The sequence below is a fragment of the Siphateles boraxobius genome, unplaced genomic scaffold (assembly GCF_051911475.1).
Source record: "Siphateles boraxobius isolate OS27281-9 unplaced genomic scaffold, OSU_SipBor_1 86, whole genome shotgun sequence".
NCBI classification, from domain to species: domain Eukaryota; kingdom Metazoa; phylum Chordata; class Actinopteri; order Cypriniformes; family Leuciscidae; genus Siphateles; species Siphateles boraxobius.
In genome coordinates this window covers 6,893,474-6,908,900 of record NW_027509215.1, presented here as the reverse complement: position 1 = coordinate 6,908,900, position 15,427 = coordinate 6,893,474, and the positions used below count along the sequence as shown (strand labels likewise).

Below are 15,427 nucleotides of genomic sequence, written 5' to 3'. Positions count from 1 at the left end.
ACCTGGGACGACAAGTCATTTTACCTGGAGCAGCGCTTTGTGTCTTGTAAAGATGGGATGGTCTCAGCTGTTATTTTCTGCAAACAGAATGTCCTGCGCAGCAGCCCGGACAAGATCCTGCAGTACCTGTGCAAAAGAAAGGTGAGCAGCAGATTTATTAAACCTTTTAACCCTCTGTTGGTCATCGGTGAATGTGATTTCACCAAGTACAACATGTTCCTGGATCAACATTTCATTCATCCAATCAGATTTTAGGGACAGGTTTACAGTTCATGTCAAGTTTAGACTAATAACCAGGTTTTGGTGCTTCTACATCAGTGTTATTCATCTACCATTTCCCTCTGATGTTAGAGATAAGTTATGGGTAAGGATAGGGTTAGCAGTGGCGGACTTAACCATTAGGCAAAGGTAGGTGACCCCTTGGGCCCCCAAGAACCAAAGGCCCCCTGACATGCTTTTTATATACGAGATGCGTGTTCATCCATGTTGACCGTGCTTCTTGTGTATCCTGCTTGTAGCAAATGAAAATATCATGCATCTGAATCTAAATACTGTGCAAAATTGCGTATTATATTTTTATTGTTTAAAAAATGACACTCACTCGTTTCTGTGAAGGACCCAAGTAGAGGATCCATGCGCATTTACTTTGCACACCTCTGACATTTGTCCTTAATTTTTGGTTGAAAGTGTTTAAATGTATAATATCCTTTTCATTATTTTTTCAGTTTCATTTAAATTGGTAGTTAAAATAAAAATAAATGTGTTTTAAAGTTTAGAATTACAATGAAAATAACACCAAAACACCACCTAGTGTCCAACCTACTTTAATACTGCTTTAACGTGAATACTGTAACTGCACTGGGGTGAAAATTATAGGGCCCCATTCCTATATTTCTTTTTCTGGGGCCCCCAAATCACTATATCCTGAGGGATAGGACTACATTTTTGGACAGGAATGTTGTTCCTTAGACAGGAACATGTCTTTCTTGGGAAAATCATGGTGACTATTTTAGACTAAATTATTTCATGCTTTGTATTTTGACCTTCATTGGGATCATTTAAAACTTTTTGACTTTTGTGGCACTTGGTACTGTATATAAACACACAAAAACTTTCATTAGAAAAAGTTAAATGGTCTTAAATAATACAGAGCAATTTTTGGGGTACAATCTACAAATCGGCCTTGATGAAATAGGCTTTGTTAATATCTAAAATATATGCAAAACTTAATAAAAATAAGTAATTATATTTGCAAATACTCTTTGTAAATACAGCCTTATATATACATTGTATTAATTGAAAATATGAACTGTTTTTATATAGAAATAAATGGTGCATAATTAGAGGTGAATATTATCTAGTACCATGAAATCCACCCCAAAAAAATTGCACTATTAAAGAATAAATATTATTGAAACAAAAAAAGTACATTAATTTTATTAAAAAAGATACACTTCTATCTTTTTTTTGAGTGTGACTCACCCCTAATTGAGGAATACCAGAGAATTGTTTACTTCATGTTGTTCCAATCGAATATGAATTCCCGCATTTTGAAAACATTGAAGCCTGACATTTATAATCTGACTTTCTAGGTTGAAGTGCCAGAATTTCCTGAAGACCTGCAGCACTGGATCAATTTCATCTCGGCCAGCAGTAAAGCCCTCAGGGGGGAATGTCAGCTCGATAATAAAAAGAACGAATGATGGCTCACTGCCTTAAATGAACTCTTACTCAGTGGTTTACAAAAACACAAGAACGTTCTGATGCACATACATTAATGTCTCCGGTGTTTGGATACTCCTATGCTAAATAAAAATGTGAGTTCTTCTGTAATCTAAAAGCCTCATTGTGCCACATTTTGTCTCATGCAAGCCGGAAGATTGTGAATATCTAAAAAATAAATTCTTAAAAACAATGGATGAATAATATTTTCTGGTGTATTTCACGGTCTATTAACGCCACCAACTGGACTGGAGTGGAAACAAATACTATTTAAGGTGAGACACAAAAGCACTTTTTTTCATGCCTATGTTCATTTTGAGGTTTTGGGCTTTTTAGCTTTTCAAAAAGTTTTTTTTTTTCAGATTAGTGGAAAGAAAACATTGAAAATACAATATTAAGTGTATATTTTATAGCACTTTATCTATTTGCGTCTGTAGTTTTGAATTACAGTTTCAATAATAGCCGCTTTTTCTCAAAATGTGTTTTTCTCCTGTATTAAGCCAGAAGTCTCCACTTTAGCAGCACTTACATACACCAGACTTTAGTTTTATTCATATCCTGAAGTTTTTTACAGAGTGGATTGTTCATATGTAATTTGCGTAATTTTATACATTTAATTCCTAAACAAATGGTGAAAATTACAGTATTGGTAAAAGGAGAAATCCAAAATCCCTTTTGTAAAAACCTAATATGTCAAAAAATTAAACGAATTTTGAACCTGACTTCATCCATGTATGCAAAAAATTATTGCATATTTAATTAGATAATGCCTCATTTGCATATTTAAACGGAACTTTTCAGAAATCTTGTAATACAAAACATGTTTGCAATGCTTAATGTATTCAATCAACTAGGGAAGTGTGCTAATATCTAGAAGTCTTTTTTACCCTATTCACCTGGGGTGTCTTTCCTTAAAAATAATTAAAATGTAATAAATAAAACCAACTATTTCATAAATATGTTCTAATCCTGTTACTCTGAGATAATTATTTCTCTATGTATTTTAACTGTCTTAATACACATTTCAGTGTGAAACTATTTTAATTATCTTTTATGATTATCTATTTTAATATTTTAGTTTTGTCTTGGAAATCTATTTTCTAGTGGGCTGATAGAAATCTGGCGTCATGTAGTGCGGCCTATTGCGTAGTCACGTTATCTCAATAAACCAATCAGCGAAGTATCTGTCATTGCGGAAGTGCGTGAAGCCGGTTTTTTGGTGTCCATCGCGTGAGTATCAAGAATATCATCTTTGACAAGATTATGCTTATAAACATTGATAAATGCACCTTATTCATCAATGTATATGTATTTAAACGCAAGCCAGTAGACCTGGGATAGGTTTCGTTGCACGATATGGTCAATATTCTGTATGTACGTTTTGATATTTAATCTAAATGTAGATTTTTCATTCATTTCCGAAATGAATGAGTGAATGTTACATATATTCTAACAGGAACTATTACATTAACATTTGAATAATGACCTAATAATGTCTTGCGTCGTATTTTGTAGCATCTGAAGCATGTCAGTATCGCTTTTTCTTTACTATCAGAGTAACGTTAGCCTAAATGTAAAAAAAAAAAAAAAATTAATTAACCCAGTTCCGTATCTCCATCTGACGTTAGTGAATTATTCATGATGTGAATAATTAATAATCTTCACTGTGTAACAGAATCATGCTGCTGTGGATTCTGTCCGGGTCTCTGGTTCTGTTCGGCAGTTTTGATGTGTGGTACTTCCTGAGAGGCTCGTGGATGGCGATCAAGTGCTGGTTCCAGGGTCCGGTTCGAGATGTTCTGGCCGAGCAGGTCGTTCACGGACGGGTTCTGCCTCACGACCTGGACTTCATGTGTCACATGAATAACGCCCGCTATCTGCGCGAGTGCGACTTCGCCCGCTTTGCGCACTGCACCCGGAACGGGCTCTTCGGGGCCGCACGCGCACTCAACGCCACCATGGTGGTCGGGGCCACAACCATCCGCTACAGACGCTCGCTGGCCCTCGGCGAGGCGTTCGAGCTGCGCACCCGCATCGTGTCGTGGGACGAGAAGTCCTTCTACATAGAGCAGAGATTCGTGTCCAAGTCAGACGGGTTTATTTCTGCGGTCATGCTGTGCCGACAGAACGTGATTCGCGGAAATCCACAGAAGATCTTGGATTTCCTTTGCAAGAGGGGGGTATGCATTTTTCTAACATTGTTGTGCATTAAAGCAGTTGTTTTTGATCTTTTAAAAGACACTGGACCTGTTTTCGGGTTAGGGACCCCATCCTTCCATTTAAAAGACAGTTATATGTTTTTATGTATAAAGACCCAATTTATACCTTAATAGAATAACATTATGGTTACACTTTATTTGGTAGCACTTTAGTTTAGGGTTGAATTCTCACTATTATCTAGTTGATTATTAGCATAGGATATTGGCTGTTTATTAGTACGTATAAAGCACATATTAATGCCTTATTCTGCATGACCATGACCTAACCAAAACCAACAAACAAACAAACAAAAATAAAAAACGGTAAGCTTTTCAGTAAGGTTCATTAGTTAACATTAGCTAACTACCTTATTTAACATGAACTAAAAAGGAACAATACTTCTTCAGCATTTATTAATCTTAGTTAATATTAATTTCAACATTTATTAATATGTTATTAAAACCAACTGTTGTATTTGTTAACATTAGTTAACACACTGTGGACTAACACAAACAAACAATGAACAGCTGTTTTTTTATTAACTAATTTTAACAAAGATTAATAAATACTGTAACAAATGTATTGCTCCTTGTTAGTTCATGTTAGTTAATACATTTACTAATGAACCTTATTGTAAAGTGTTACCTTTTTTGTTACCGTTTTACCTTATCCCTATAGTACTGTACTGTTAGTTGTTTATTTCAAATGTATATTTTTTTTTACTTTATTATTATTACTTGTAAAAAATAATGTTTATTTAGTTGATATACAATTATTTTATTTTAATAAAATGTTTTATTTCTCAACTTTTTCACGGATCCCTAGCGGCCCCCTGGCGGTCCCAGTCCCAGTTTGAAATTAGAGCATACAGTAATGTTGGACATATACAGTACCGTGGTAATACCATGTTAATTTTCTTTGAAGTATGTTCCTGTTTGACTAACCTAGAACGCATATGTCTCTAATTTTAAGGTGGACTGCCCTGACATTTCAGAGGATCTTCAGCACTGGATTAGATTCATCTCTGCTAGCAGTCAGGCTCTGAGAGCTGAGAGTGGACTAGATGAGAAGACCAAATGATCATATCTAAAACTCTTACCGTAAGCCTTCCTTGTGCATGTAAGTTTCCCGTGATGCTAACCTTGAATCATGTAGCTTATCTTTAAATGTCAGTTTTAAAATTACAAAAGGGTTTTCTGGTCCAGAACCTGTGTTGGAAGCTTCAGTGTTTACTCTATCATACCAGCCCTTTGTAGAGTTTATTTTAGTTCAGAAGTATTGTACTCTCATTATTGTATTTACAAAATCCACTCCAGAAGCTGCAAGGAATGAAACGTACAAAACGCAAAGCATGTTTCTCTGTTGACAAAGAGAACGCATGAACGAATGTTGAAAAAACTTGAATGCTTGGAGCTATTGAACGCTCCCATGACCAAATACGCACATGAACGTAACGAAAATCACTTTAAAAGGATTTGCACTGAATATTTTAATAGTCGAAAGGGTAAATGAGATCTGAGCGTGTTGTTTTATCATATCACGATTTGTTGTGCCGGTCAGATATGTTAATATAGTTTATCTATTTGAAACTGAAATGGTTTATTATTATTATTTGTGAAAAGGGAACATGTATTTATTCAAGTAAAAAAATCTGAGATTTGCATAATTTATTTAAGAAGAGTCTTTATGTAAAGTTATTTAACCACCTGTAATGAAACCTGAAGACTTGCAATATGAAATAAAATACTGCATCATAAATATTGTTTGTATATGTTTCTAAGTTTTTGGAAGCATTTGCTTATAAACACTGTTCATGTATCTGTATCAAGTGAAAGCAGCACTGCTGCCATCTAGTGTCGTGTTACACTCTCAAAGTGGAAAGTTGAATTAAAAATGTACATGAATTTCAGAATGTCTCAGCATTTGCTTATTTTTCACCTATTTTGACGGAATGGCAGCAGCACTAGAGCTAATATGAATAAAGCCTGATGATCATGTTCTCCAGTATGATTTGAGATGTTCCAGAGAGCATCTTATGCTTCAGTGTAAGCAAGAAAACTTGACAAATTGTGTATAAGGAGTTTTTCTAATCAGTGTTACTTATTTAGTTTTATCTGACCAGAGAACTCTGAACAATCGGAAATATTTTGTATTAGTTTTACGATGCACTGTAACTATATGATGTTTCTTTGTTTTACTTCAACATTTTTAATAATTTAGTTTTTCCAAATTTAAATTATATTATTTTCTTTGTGGACCTTGCATTGTATATTAAATAAAAATATAAGATATTAAATTTTAATATATGATCCTAAAAGCAGGCTTTTAAAATAGTTTTTTATATTTTTAAAATGTTTTTATACCTTTTTATTTATTTGTGTTACCTTCTTTTTCTCATATATATATATATATATATATATATATATATATTGGAATAATTATATATAATTTAATTAATTTACTTTTTAAATAGTTAATACATTTTTGGAGGTAATTACATTTTTTACCTTTTTCTCTTTATATATATGAAAGAAAAAAAGGGTAAAATAAATAGAAAGGTGTAAAACATTTTATAAATGTTTTTATATAATCATAACATATTTATATTTTGTATTATAAATACAATTATATCTGAATATAAAATATATATTAAAATGTATTTTATGTTCAGATATAAATGCATAAATAATTTTTATATTTGCTGATTTGTAGGGTGGCATTATGACCGTGACTCATTTTTGTGAGATTCACCTAATTCGTAACAGAGCTGAACACTGTGTTTTCTGACATGCTCAGTTGTTGTGAGAGCAGCTGTTCCGTCCCTCCCCCTCCTGTCAGACTCTGGTCACATGACTCACTTCCTGCATAAACAAAGCTTGCCTTCTGCTACTGGAGCTGGACGGCAAGGATCCTTTCAAAATGGCGCAAGCTGGGGTTTTCCTGGAGCATGACCAGTTCAACTGTTCTATATGCCTGGATGTCTTAAAGGATCCTGTGACTATTCCATGTGGACACAGCTATTGTAAAGGCTGCATTAAAGGCTACTGGGACCAGGACGACTATCTGGGGATCTATGGCTGTCCTCAATGCAGGCAGAGCTTCGCTCCCAGACCTTTGCTGGGCAGGAACACAATGCTGGCTGATGTGGTGGAGAAACTGAAGAAGACAGGACTGCATGCTGGGCCGACCCCGACTGATCCCACCCAAGCTGAAGCTGGAGATGTTGAGTGTGATGTGTGCTCTGGGAAGAAAAACAAAGCCTTTAAATCCTGCCTGGTCTGTCTGGCGTCTTACTGCGAGACTCACCTTCAACCTCACTTCGAGTCTCCTGCCTTTCAGAAACACAAGCTGGTTTCTCCTTCAAAGAAGATACAAGAACAGCTCTGCTCTCGGCATGATAAACTACTAGAGGTGTTTTGCCGCACAGATCAGCAATGTATTTGTTACCTTTGTTTGACGGATGAACACAAAGGACACGACACTGTTCTAGCTACAGCAGAGATGAATGAGAAAAAGGTAAAATCATAGAGAATTTCTAGAGTGGGATTTTTACGAGTCAGAACAAACTATTATGTAACCTGTGTTTTTCTTCCCAGAATGCTCTGGCGGAGATGCAGATGATTTCCCAGCAGAGGATTCAGGAGAGAGAGAAGGAGCTGTCAGACCTGAGACAGGCTACACAGACGCTCACGGTGAGTGCTTTCTGTTTTCCCAACACAAACTTCACTGAAGGAGCTCAATCCGTGGAAACCGCTAGCTTTTTAAATATAGTTGATTCATTAGGGGCAAATAACACAACTGTCTAGTTTATTTTATATATTAAATTTTCATTGTGAGAGGAAAGTCTAATGTATTTTATAGTTCATTTTATAGCTTTATGTACACTACCGTTTGGGATCAGTAAGATTATTTTATTAAAGAAATGAATACAGCAAGGATGCATTAAACTGATAAAAAATGACAATGTTACAAACGATTTCTAGTTCAAATAAATGATGTTCTTTTGAACTTCCTATTCATCGAGGAATCTTGGGAAAAAATCCCAATTTCAACAAAAATATAAAGCAGCACAAATCTCAACAGCACACGTTTTCAATATTGATGATAATCAGAAATGTTTCTTGAGCAGCAAATCAGCATATAAGAATGATTTCTGAAGGATCATGTGACAGCAAAGACTGGAGTAATGATGCTGAAAATACACCAGTTGTATTTATAATATATTATAGAAATATTCATAATATATAGTTATTTTAAATTGTAACAATATTAACTGTATTTTTGGTAAGACATGTATATTATTGCTCAAGTACAAAAATAAACCTATATCGAGGCAAAATAAAACAAAATGATTATTACTTTTTCACAAAAAGTGGACACAATTTGTTTTATACTTTATTATTTTAAAGCTCTTGCAAATAATTTAAATCACAGTAATGTCAATATCTCAAATGAAAGAACAAATGAAAATAAGATGAACATATTTTTCTTAAACCCTGTCATGGAAACTAGCTTAATTTTAATAAAAACATTTTAATAATCTATTAAAAAGGAATTTACGCTGTAGCCACATTGGAGAGCGGTTTGGAAAATGGATGGATGAATGTTTCAGTTGCAGCCGCCATCTTCTGGTCAGACGTGGGAATTCACTCAGCGCTCCACTCTCACAGTGCATTATGGGTATTCTCTAGCTGTTGAGCGTACATTGGTTGTATTCGTTATTGTGGTGCATTATGGGATTGAATGAGTGCACTTCGATAATGTCCACTATGGTTTCAGACACCACTACAAATGGCTGTCCCCTCACATGGTGCCCTATTTAAGGGTATAGGGGTCGATTTCAGACACAGCCCTAGACTAGACTGCCTAAGACTTAACTAAAAGATTCAGATCCAGAGGAAACCCCTTTAATCCGCAGATCCAGACCAAGACCCATTAGCCCATGAACCAGGCAGTCCATGACTGAAACAAATAAAATGCTGAATGTATTAAAATATACATTTAACACGCTCAAATTGTTTTCAACTTGTTTTTATTAGTTCTGTTTTTTCACAAAAATGTCAATACACTCATCCTCCGAGTATCTGTTACGTCTTTGACTATGACACAGGCCTCAAATCCAAGGCCGTATAAAGACGAATAAAGTTTTCTGAATTTTTTGCTCTTAAAGAGATAGTTCACCCAAAAATTTAAATTAGCCCATGATTTACTCACCCTCAAGTCATCCTAGATGTATATGACATTCTTCAGACGAATACAATCGGAGGAGTTATATTAAAAAATGTTCTGGCTTTTTTTGTGGCATTTTTGACATTTTTTTCTGGATTAAAAAAAGATAAGTCCAAGCTTTATAATGGCAGTGAATGGCTGTGCATTTTTTGAAGTCCATAAAAGTGCATCCATCCATCATAAAAGTGCTCCGCGTGGCTCTGGCGAGTTAATAAAGGCCTTCTAAAGTGTAGCGATGCGTTAGTCTAAGAAAAATATTCATATTTAACATGTTACAAAGTAAAATTCTAGCTTCTGGCCAAACGAACAAATGCAGTGTTATGCCTAAAGCGCAACTTACTCAACTCATGACGTCAAAAGTAGCGCAGTATGTCATGGCGTAGAGTAAATATCAGCATTACGTCTCATTACTCACAGAAGTTGCGCTTTAGACTTAAGTGAAATCCAGGTTCGTTTGGCCGGAAGGTAGTTATTTTACTTTTATTAAAAAGTTTTAAATATGGATTTCACTTCAGAAGGCCTTTATTATCCCGCCAGAGCCGTGTGGAGCACTTTTGTGGATGGATGCACTTTTATGGACTTCAAAACAGAAACAGCCATTCACTGCCATTATAAAGCTTGGAAGAGCCAGGACATTTTTTAATATAACTCCGATTGTATTCGTCTGAAAGAAGAAGGTCATATACGCCTAGGATGACTTGAGGGTGAGTAAATCATGGACTAATTTTTGGGTGAACTATCCCTTTAAGTTTCAGTGACTGTTCTGGTTGGAAGGAGTTCTGAAAGTAACAGTATGTCTACATAGTACATCAAACTCTCACTTCAAAAGAGCAATAAAAATCCTGTGTTCCACGGCTTGACGTTAAAGCCGTTCTGATTTTGCTTTTGTCTCCCGTCAGCTCTCCGCACAGTCAGCCCTCGAGGAGAGCGAGCGCATCTTCACAGAGCTGGTGTGCTCTATAGAGCGACGGCGCGCTGAAGTGAAGGAGCTGATCCGGGGTCAGGAGAGGGCGGCAGTGAGCCAGGCTGAAGCGCTTCTTCAACAACTGGAGCAGGAGATAACAGAGCTGAAGAAAAGACACCGTGAATTAGGAGAGCTCTCGCAAACAGAGGACCATATCGCCTTCCTTCAGGTAATGCTGCTGGTTATTCACAAATTGCTTTCTTATCCAAAGTTAAGTGCCTTATCCAAGCACACAATGGTGGTTAGTTCATGAAGCACATTTTCAAACTAATCAGTGTCTTTAACCACTAAGCAACACTCACTTACTACTCCATAGTAAAGTTTTATTGTTTTGATTTGATTTTTCAGGTTCTGATTTTTCACGTTCTCATGAACAGTTCACCAAAAGATGAAAATTGGAATTTTCTTCACCTGTATGTTGTTTCAAGCCTGTGTGAGTTGATGCAACAAAAGAAGATATTTGGCAGAATATATGAGCTGCTTTTTCCTTATAATGAAAGCATATAGTAGCCGGAAGCTTTTTAAAGTCAAAAAGGCACCATAAAAGTATGCCGTCTGAATCATTTTGTGTTCCATATTAATCTGTAGCTCCTAAATCTATTTTGTATGGAAGCCTGTTTCTGCCTCAGAATAAAAACATAAACAAACGTAATTGTGACTTTTTTATTTTCAGATTTCAGACTTTTTTTTCTTATTTTAGAAAAATACTCAGTTTACTCAAAGTTGGGTCTTTATTTCTCACAAAAAAACTCGGAATTGTGATAAAATAAAGTCATTAACTTAACTCGCAATTCTGAGAAAAAAAGTTGAATTAGATGTTACCCTTAAATTTGCGATGTATAAACTCATATATATGTGGTGTCATATATATTGTGAGAAATAAAGTCAAAATTGTGAGATGAAAAGTCGCAATTATCTTGAACTTGTATTATTCCGTGGCAGGAACAAGCTTCCATACTTTTGCACTTCCAAATACTGTTTTCTTTAGGATTGAAGTTGTCATGAAACAGTTGCAATTAGTCTTGTCTTCCTTTTTGTGACCAGGGCCAGATTTACCTTATATAATGACATAGGCAAAATAAAAAATAAATAAAATTTTTTACTAAATAGAAAGTCCCAAAATGTACACAACATAAAAAAATCACATAATATAAATAAGTTGTCACAGAATACTTGTTCAAAGAACCAGTTCTTTATTTACCCTTGCATTGCAAACAAGCAGAGTCTGACCAAACTGCGTGCGACACTTCATTCACTTTTGAGGGGGGTGGAGTTATGAGGTTTGACTGACAGTTAGAGGAGCCAATGGAGGTACGAGATTTTGTCACAAGTTCTTTTTAATACTTTTCATTGGTTAAATATTTGCAAAAACAACAGACAGACAATGGGAGACCAGTAATGATTTCTGAAAAAATAAAATTAAAATGGAGATATGAGGTTTCTCCCCGACATCGACAATATTATTTTTTTTATTAATTGATAAAGTAATTGTCTTACAGAGATTTAGCATTACAGTGAAATAATAATATTAATAATTAAAATATATATTATTTCGCCTCATTGTAACCCCCCCCCCCCCCCACCTTTAATTTAAAATACTATGAAATATCATATATGGGGGAAAAAACACCTACAAAAAAGTGCACGGATATGTAATTTACAATAAGCACTGAAACATAAATAAACAAAAGAGATAATTGACAATTTGGATTTCATGGTGACTGAAATTTGGGTGACCAATTCCATCAAATGTGAGCATACGGAATTGTCCTTTGGACTGTTTGGTATTCCTGGTTTTCATTGAGTTTCAGATGGTGAACCTTTATTGAAAACTTCAAAGGACTCAAAGAGAGACACAGGATTGAGATTGCATCAGTCTGTGCTTTAATCTGTCATGGTGTGCTGAGATGAAAACTAGCCTTTTTGAACTGAAATCCATGTCAGGAATTGGATTTGGGTTGCGTACAGTTTTTGATTCCCACTAGCTTAAAGTCAAACCGCTGCCTATGGCTAACATAGTTGCCATCTTTTTTTCTTTTTCTTCCATTGTTCTTATTCAGAACTGCAAGTCTCTGTGTGCTCAGCCTGTTCCTGTTGACTTGCCAAACATTACCTGTGACCCAAACTTTGGAACAGTGATGGCGGTGGTGACAGAGTTTCAGGCTCTCCTCGAGGACGTCTGCCAGGGGGGATTTGTCAATATCTCAGAGAAAGGTAAACAGCCTTGCATTGTGTTTTAAATGCTACATTTCAAGCCGTTTAGAACTAAATCAATATTTCACTGTATTGTGAAATTATTCTTAATGCTCAATCTAACACTCCTGTTCCGGTTTGCAGTGAGTGATGTTACTGTTATTCAGAGCACTAAAAAAAAGACCGATTCAGAGCCAAATGAAGGTAAGAGTCCATACAATTAAACAATTGCCTTAAATGAAGTCTAGACAAAAGCTTCTGCTTATAGAATCTGTACTAAAACCTAGTGAGCTGCTTTGATGCCTGCTGTTTACTATTTTTCCACTATGAAGAACCTTTTGGTTCCTGAAAACATCAATACCAATTAAGAACATTTATTTTTATATAAAGAACTATCAATTGATTCCAACAGAATCGGGCATTAGCTCGTTGTTAAACTACTAATGTAAAATTGTAATATGCATAAAAAATACAAATACAATAGTACAATCTAATTAAAATATACAGTAAGTCAAAGTTCTTATTGTATATTTTAATTAGATTTTATTATTGTTATCTATACTTTTTAGATTTCAATTAAATAAAAATAGAACAGTAAAAACAGTAATATTGTGAAATATTATTACAATTTAAAATAACAGCTTTCTATTTGAATATATTGTCAAATGTAATTTATGTACTGAATTTTGAGCATTATTACTCCAGTTTTTTAGTGTCACATGTTCCTTCAGAAATCATTTTAATATGCTGATTTGCTGCTCAAGAAACATTTCTTATAATTATCAATGTTGAAAACAGTTCTTTTTTGGTAACCGTGATGCATGGATTCTTTGATAAATAAAAATATATAATTTGTTGTTACATTATAACTGTCATTTTTGATCAATTTAATGCATCTTTGCTTAAAAAAAGTATCATTGTTTCTTTAAAACAAAACAAAAAACTTCAGTGATGCCAAACTTTTACTTGGTAGTGTACATTATGACTTACAATGCTAATGGTATGCAGCTCAGTAGGGTTTGGAACAGAGCTTAATAATCAAAAACTTTAGAGGATGTTTCATTTTAATATAATTAAATATTGTAAATACTTCATTAATTTCATGTGTCAACTACATGTGAAAAATCTTACCGTGCTTTTTATTTCATAGCTTCAGCACCGTTGTTTGGCCAGCCTATACAGATCCCTTTTACCGTCAGTGTCCCGACAATGGGTGTGTTTCCATTCTCTTCATTCGGTGAGTATCAGGAATATATTTTTTACTAGTGTTGACCTGAGACATGAAGAGATTAAGCTGTGAGCATGGTATCATCTTTGACCTGTTTGTTTCTGTGTACGGTAAATCAAGACCTCGTTTTTTCTGTGTACGGTAAGTCATTGTCTTCTCATCTTCTCTTTCCTCTTCAGGATCGAGAACACAAGGTCCTCGTCAGAGACTACAGCCACGTAGGAGACGAAGGTAGCCTTAAGTGCAGCCTGAGAAACGCCTGAGTAGAAGTTAAAGAGGCCAAAGTTGGTTTGTCATAGTGGTTTGGAATATGTACATTTTCATGGTAAAAAATGAAACCACAAACTCTTATTACTAAATAAGATGGAAATGTAAATGCAGATGCGTTTCAGTGTCTACTGTCCAAGTCTAAATGGTATAAACTTTTAACTTACAGAATGTTAAACTGTATATCTTATAATTACAGATGTCCTTGGAGTGAAAGTTTGAATATTGTGTGTTCCAAACTTTTATTGAGGCCATATTATGCTCTTTTACAAAGTCTTGTTTCTGACGTTTTCATGCTTGAATGTTAAAAAAACGTAATTTTCACATATTTGATATTGTTGCAGCTCCTTTCTTCCCAGTCTGTGAGTAACGCTCTGTTTAGTTCCTGTCTGTATGAAGCCCCTTCTTCTGAAAAGCACACTGTGCTCTGATTGGTTGGCTTGACCAGTGTGTTGTGATTGGTCAAGCACTTTGAGCGTGTTTCGGAAATGTCCCGCCCCTTACCAAAACCGTGAGTTTTAACACACTAATAACTAACTAAACGAGGCCTCGTCCCTTTATCCTGTGTATGCCTTGGGTGGGAATTATGTAAATGAGGAATATAGTGACGTGTTCGTTCCCTGAGGCGTTTCAGGGAGTTCAGAAACAGTGACACTGATATAGAGAATAACTGTGCTTTGTAACTTTGCAGACCATTTTCATGCTCAAACAGCAACATTACAGATCAAAGAAAGTTGAACATGTAAAAGAGCATAATAGGTCCACTTTAAACTAATTACCTGTTGACTAAGCTATGATTATAGTATTTTCTTAAGTATTAATCATACACATTATATAGAGTGCTTTATTGGTGTAATTTATCAGTGTTTATCAACTGATGTCGTCTATATTCATAGAAGTGTTATTTTAGCTTCATACGTCTGTATTTCTGTGTATTAAACACGGTTTAATTGCAAGTATTTTTAAAATTATGGTAAAAACAAATCATAAAAAATAAAGTTTCTTACAAGTAGTTTGATGGCTCTGGGATTTTAGTGTGGAACCAATTGAAAATCTCTCTCTCTCTCTCTCTCTCGCTCTCTCTCTCTCTCTAAAATAATAAATTCTAATAAATTCAAGGAACCCATTATCTGAACATCTGGATTGGCAAACAGAGTTGCAAAATCTGCATTAAAAGGAAGATAAATCTGCTCGTGAAAAAGAGACTGCCTGTAATTATGAAGCTGGATTTTATAATCTAGGTCTGTCACATGAGCTTTGCATTTGCTTTAAAATGAACAGCTTCTATTGTAAATAAACTTGTTTTATATGTAAAACGTAGTAATCTCTATATTGATGATACGCGTTTAACACATTATCCTGAAGATCTTTTAAACATAATACTTATTTTTAAATGCTTAAAATTAGAAACTAAGAATCTAAAATGTTTTTGGTGGGTCTTAGCATGAAAATGTTTGGGAACAATGAAACTGCAGACTGAAGAAGATATGTTTAGAAATTTATGGAATCCTTTCTCGCAAACGTGTTTTATGACAATCACTGTTTAAATAATGAGAAACAATACTTATATCAATAGAAAGCAGGGACTTTCCTCTTTTTTTCCCTAAATGCTTAAAACCCACAAT

The 15,427-nt window shown here is 34.9% G+C and overlaps 2 protein-coding genes across 4 annotated transcripts; both read left to right on the top strand.

Annotated features, from left to right (window-relative positions):
* The first annotated feature begins 20 nt into the window (after positions 1 to 20).
* LOC143731088 (protein THEM6) lies at positions 21 to 5,833 on the top strand. 3 transcript variants are annotated; one of them, XM_077221750.1, is made up of 3 exons: positions 21 to 141; positions 3,398 to 3,902; positions 4,894 to 5,833. In XM_077221750.1, the coding sequence occupies exons 1-3, from the start codon at positions 53 to 55 to the stop codon at positions 4,999 to 5,001; spliced, it is 702 nt and encodes a 233-aa protein (XP_077077865.1). In that variant the 5' UTR covers positions 21 to 52; the 3' UTR covers positions 5,002 to 5,833. The 3 variants fall into 3 exon arrangements, with proteins under 3 accessions (XP_077077865.1, XP_077077867.1, XP_077077866.1); XM_077221752.1 differs by lacking the exon at positions 21 to 141 and adding an exon at positions 2,899 to 2,952; XM_077221751.1 differs by lacking the exon at positions 21 to 141 and adding an exon at positions 2,944 to 3,092.
* Positions 5,834 to 6,755: 922 nt separating this feature from the next.
* Positions 6,756 to 14,814, top strand: ftr67 (finTRIM family, member 67). The gene is made up of 7 exons (XM_077222026.1): positions 6,756 to 7,437; positions 7,518 to 7,613; positions 10,050 to 10,283; positions 12,175 to 12,328; positions 12,452 to 12,511; positions 13,458 to 13,544; positions 13,715 to 14,814. Exons 1-7 carry the CDS (start codon positions 6,841 to 6,843, stop codon positions 13,768 to 13,770), a joined length of 1,284 nt encoding a protein of 427 aa, XP_077078141.1. The 5' UTR covers positions 6,756 to 6,840; the 3' UTR covers positions 13,771 to 14,814.
* The last annotated feature ends 613 nt before the right edge of the window (positions 14,815 to 15,427 follow it).

What these genes read in the sequence shown, in the direction of transcription:
- LOC143731088 (XM_077221750.1), top strand. Translation starts at nt 53, where the DNA reads ATGGGATGGTCTCAGCTGTTATTTTCTGCAAACAGAATGTCCTGCGCA. An exon ending in AGTACCTGTGCAAAAGAAAG is followed by an intron (nt 142 to 3,397) that starts GTGAGCAGCAGA and finishes ACTGTGTAACAG; the next exon opens with AATCATGCTGCTGTGGATTC. An exon ending in ATTTCCTTTGCAAGAGGGGG is followed by an intron (nt 3,903 to 4,893) that starts GTATGCATTTTT and finishes TCTAATTTTAAG; the next exon opens with GTGGACTGCCCTGACATTTC.
- ftr67 (XM_077222026.1), top strand. Translation starts at nt 6,841, where the DNA reads ATGGCGCAAGCTGGGGTTTTCCTGGAGCATGACCAGTTCAACTGTTCT. An exon ending in CAGAGATGAATGAGAAAAAG is followed by an intron (nt 7,438 to 7,517) that starts GTAAAATCATAG and finishes TTTTCTTCCCAG; the next exon opens with AATGCTCTGGCGGAGATGCA. An exon ending in ACCATATCGCCTTCCTTCAG is followed by an intron (nt 10,284 to 12,174) that starts GTAATGCTGCTG and finishes GTTCTTATTCAG; the next exon opens with AACTGCAAGTCTCTGTGTGC.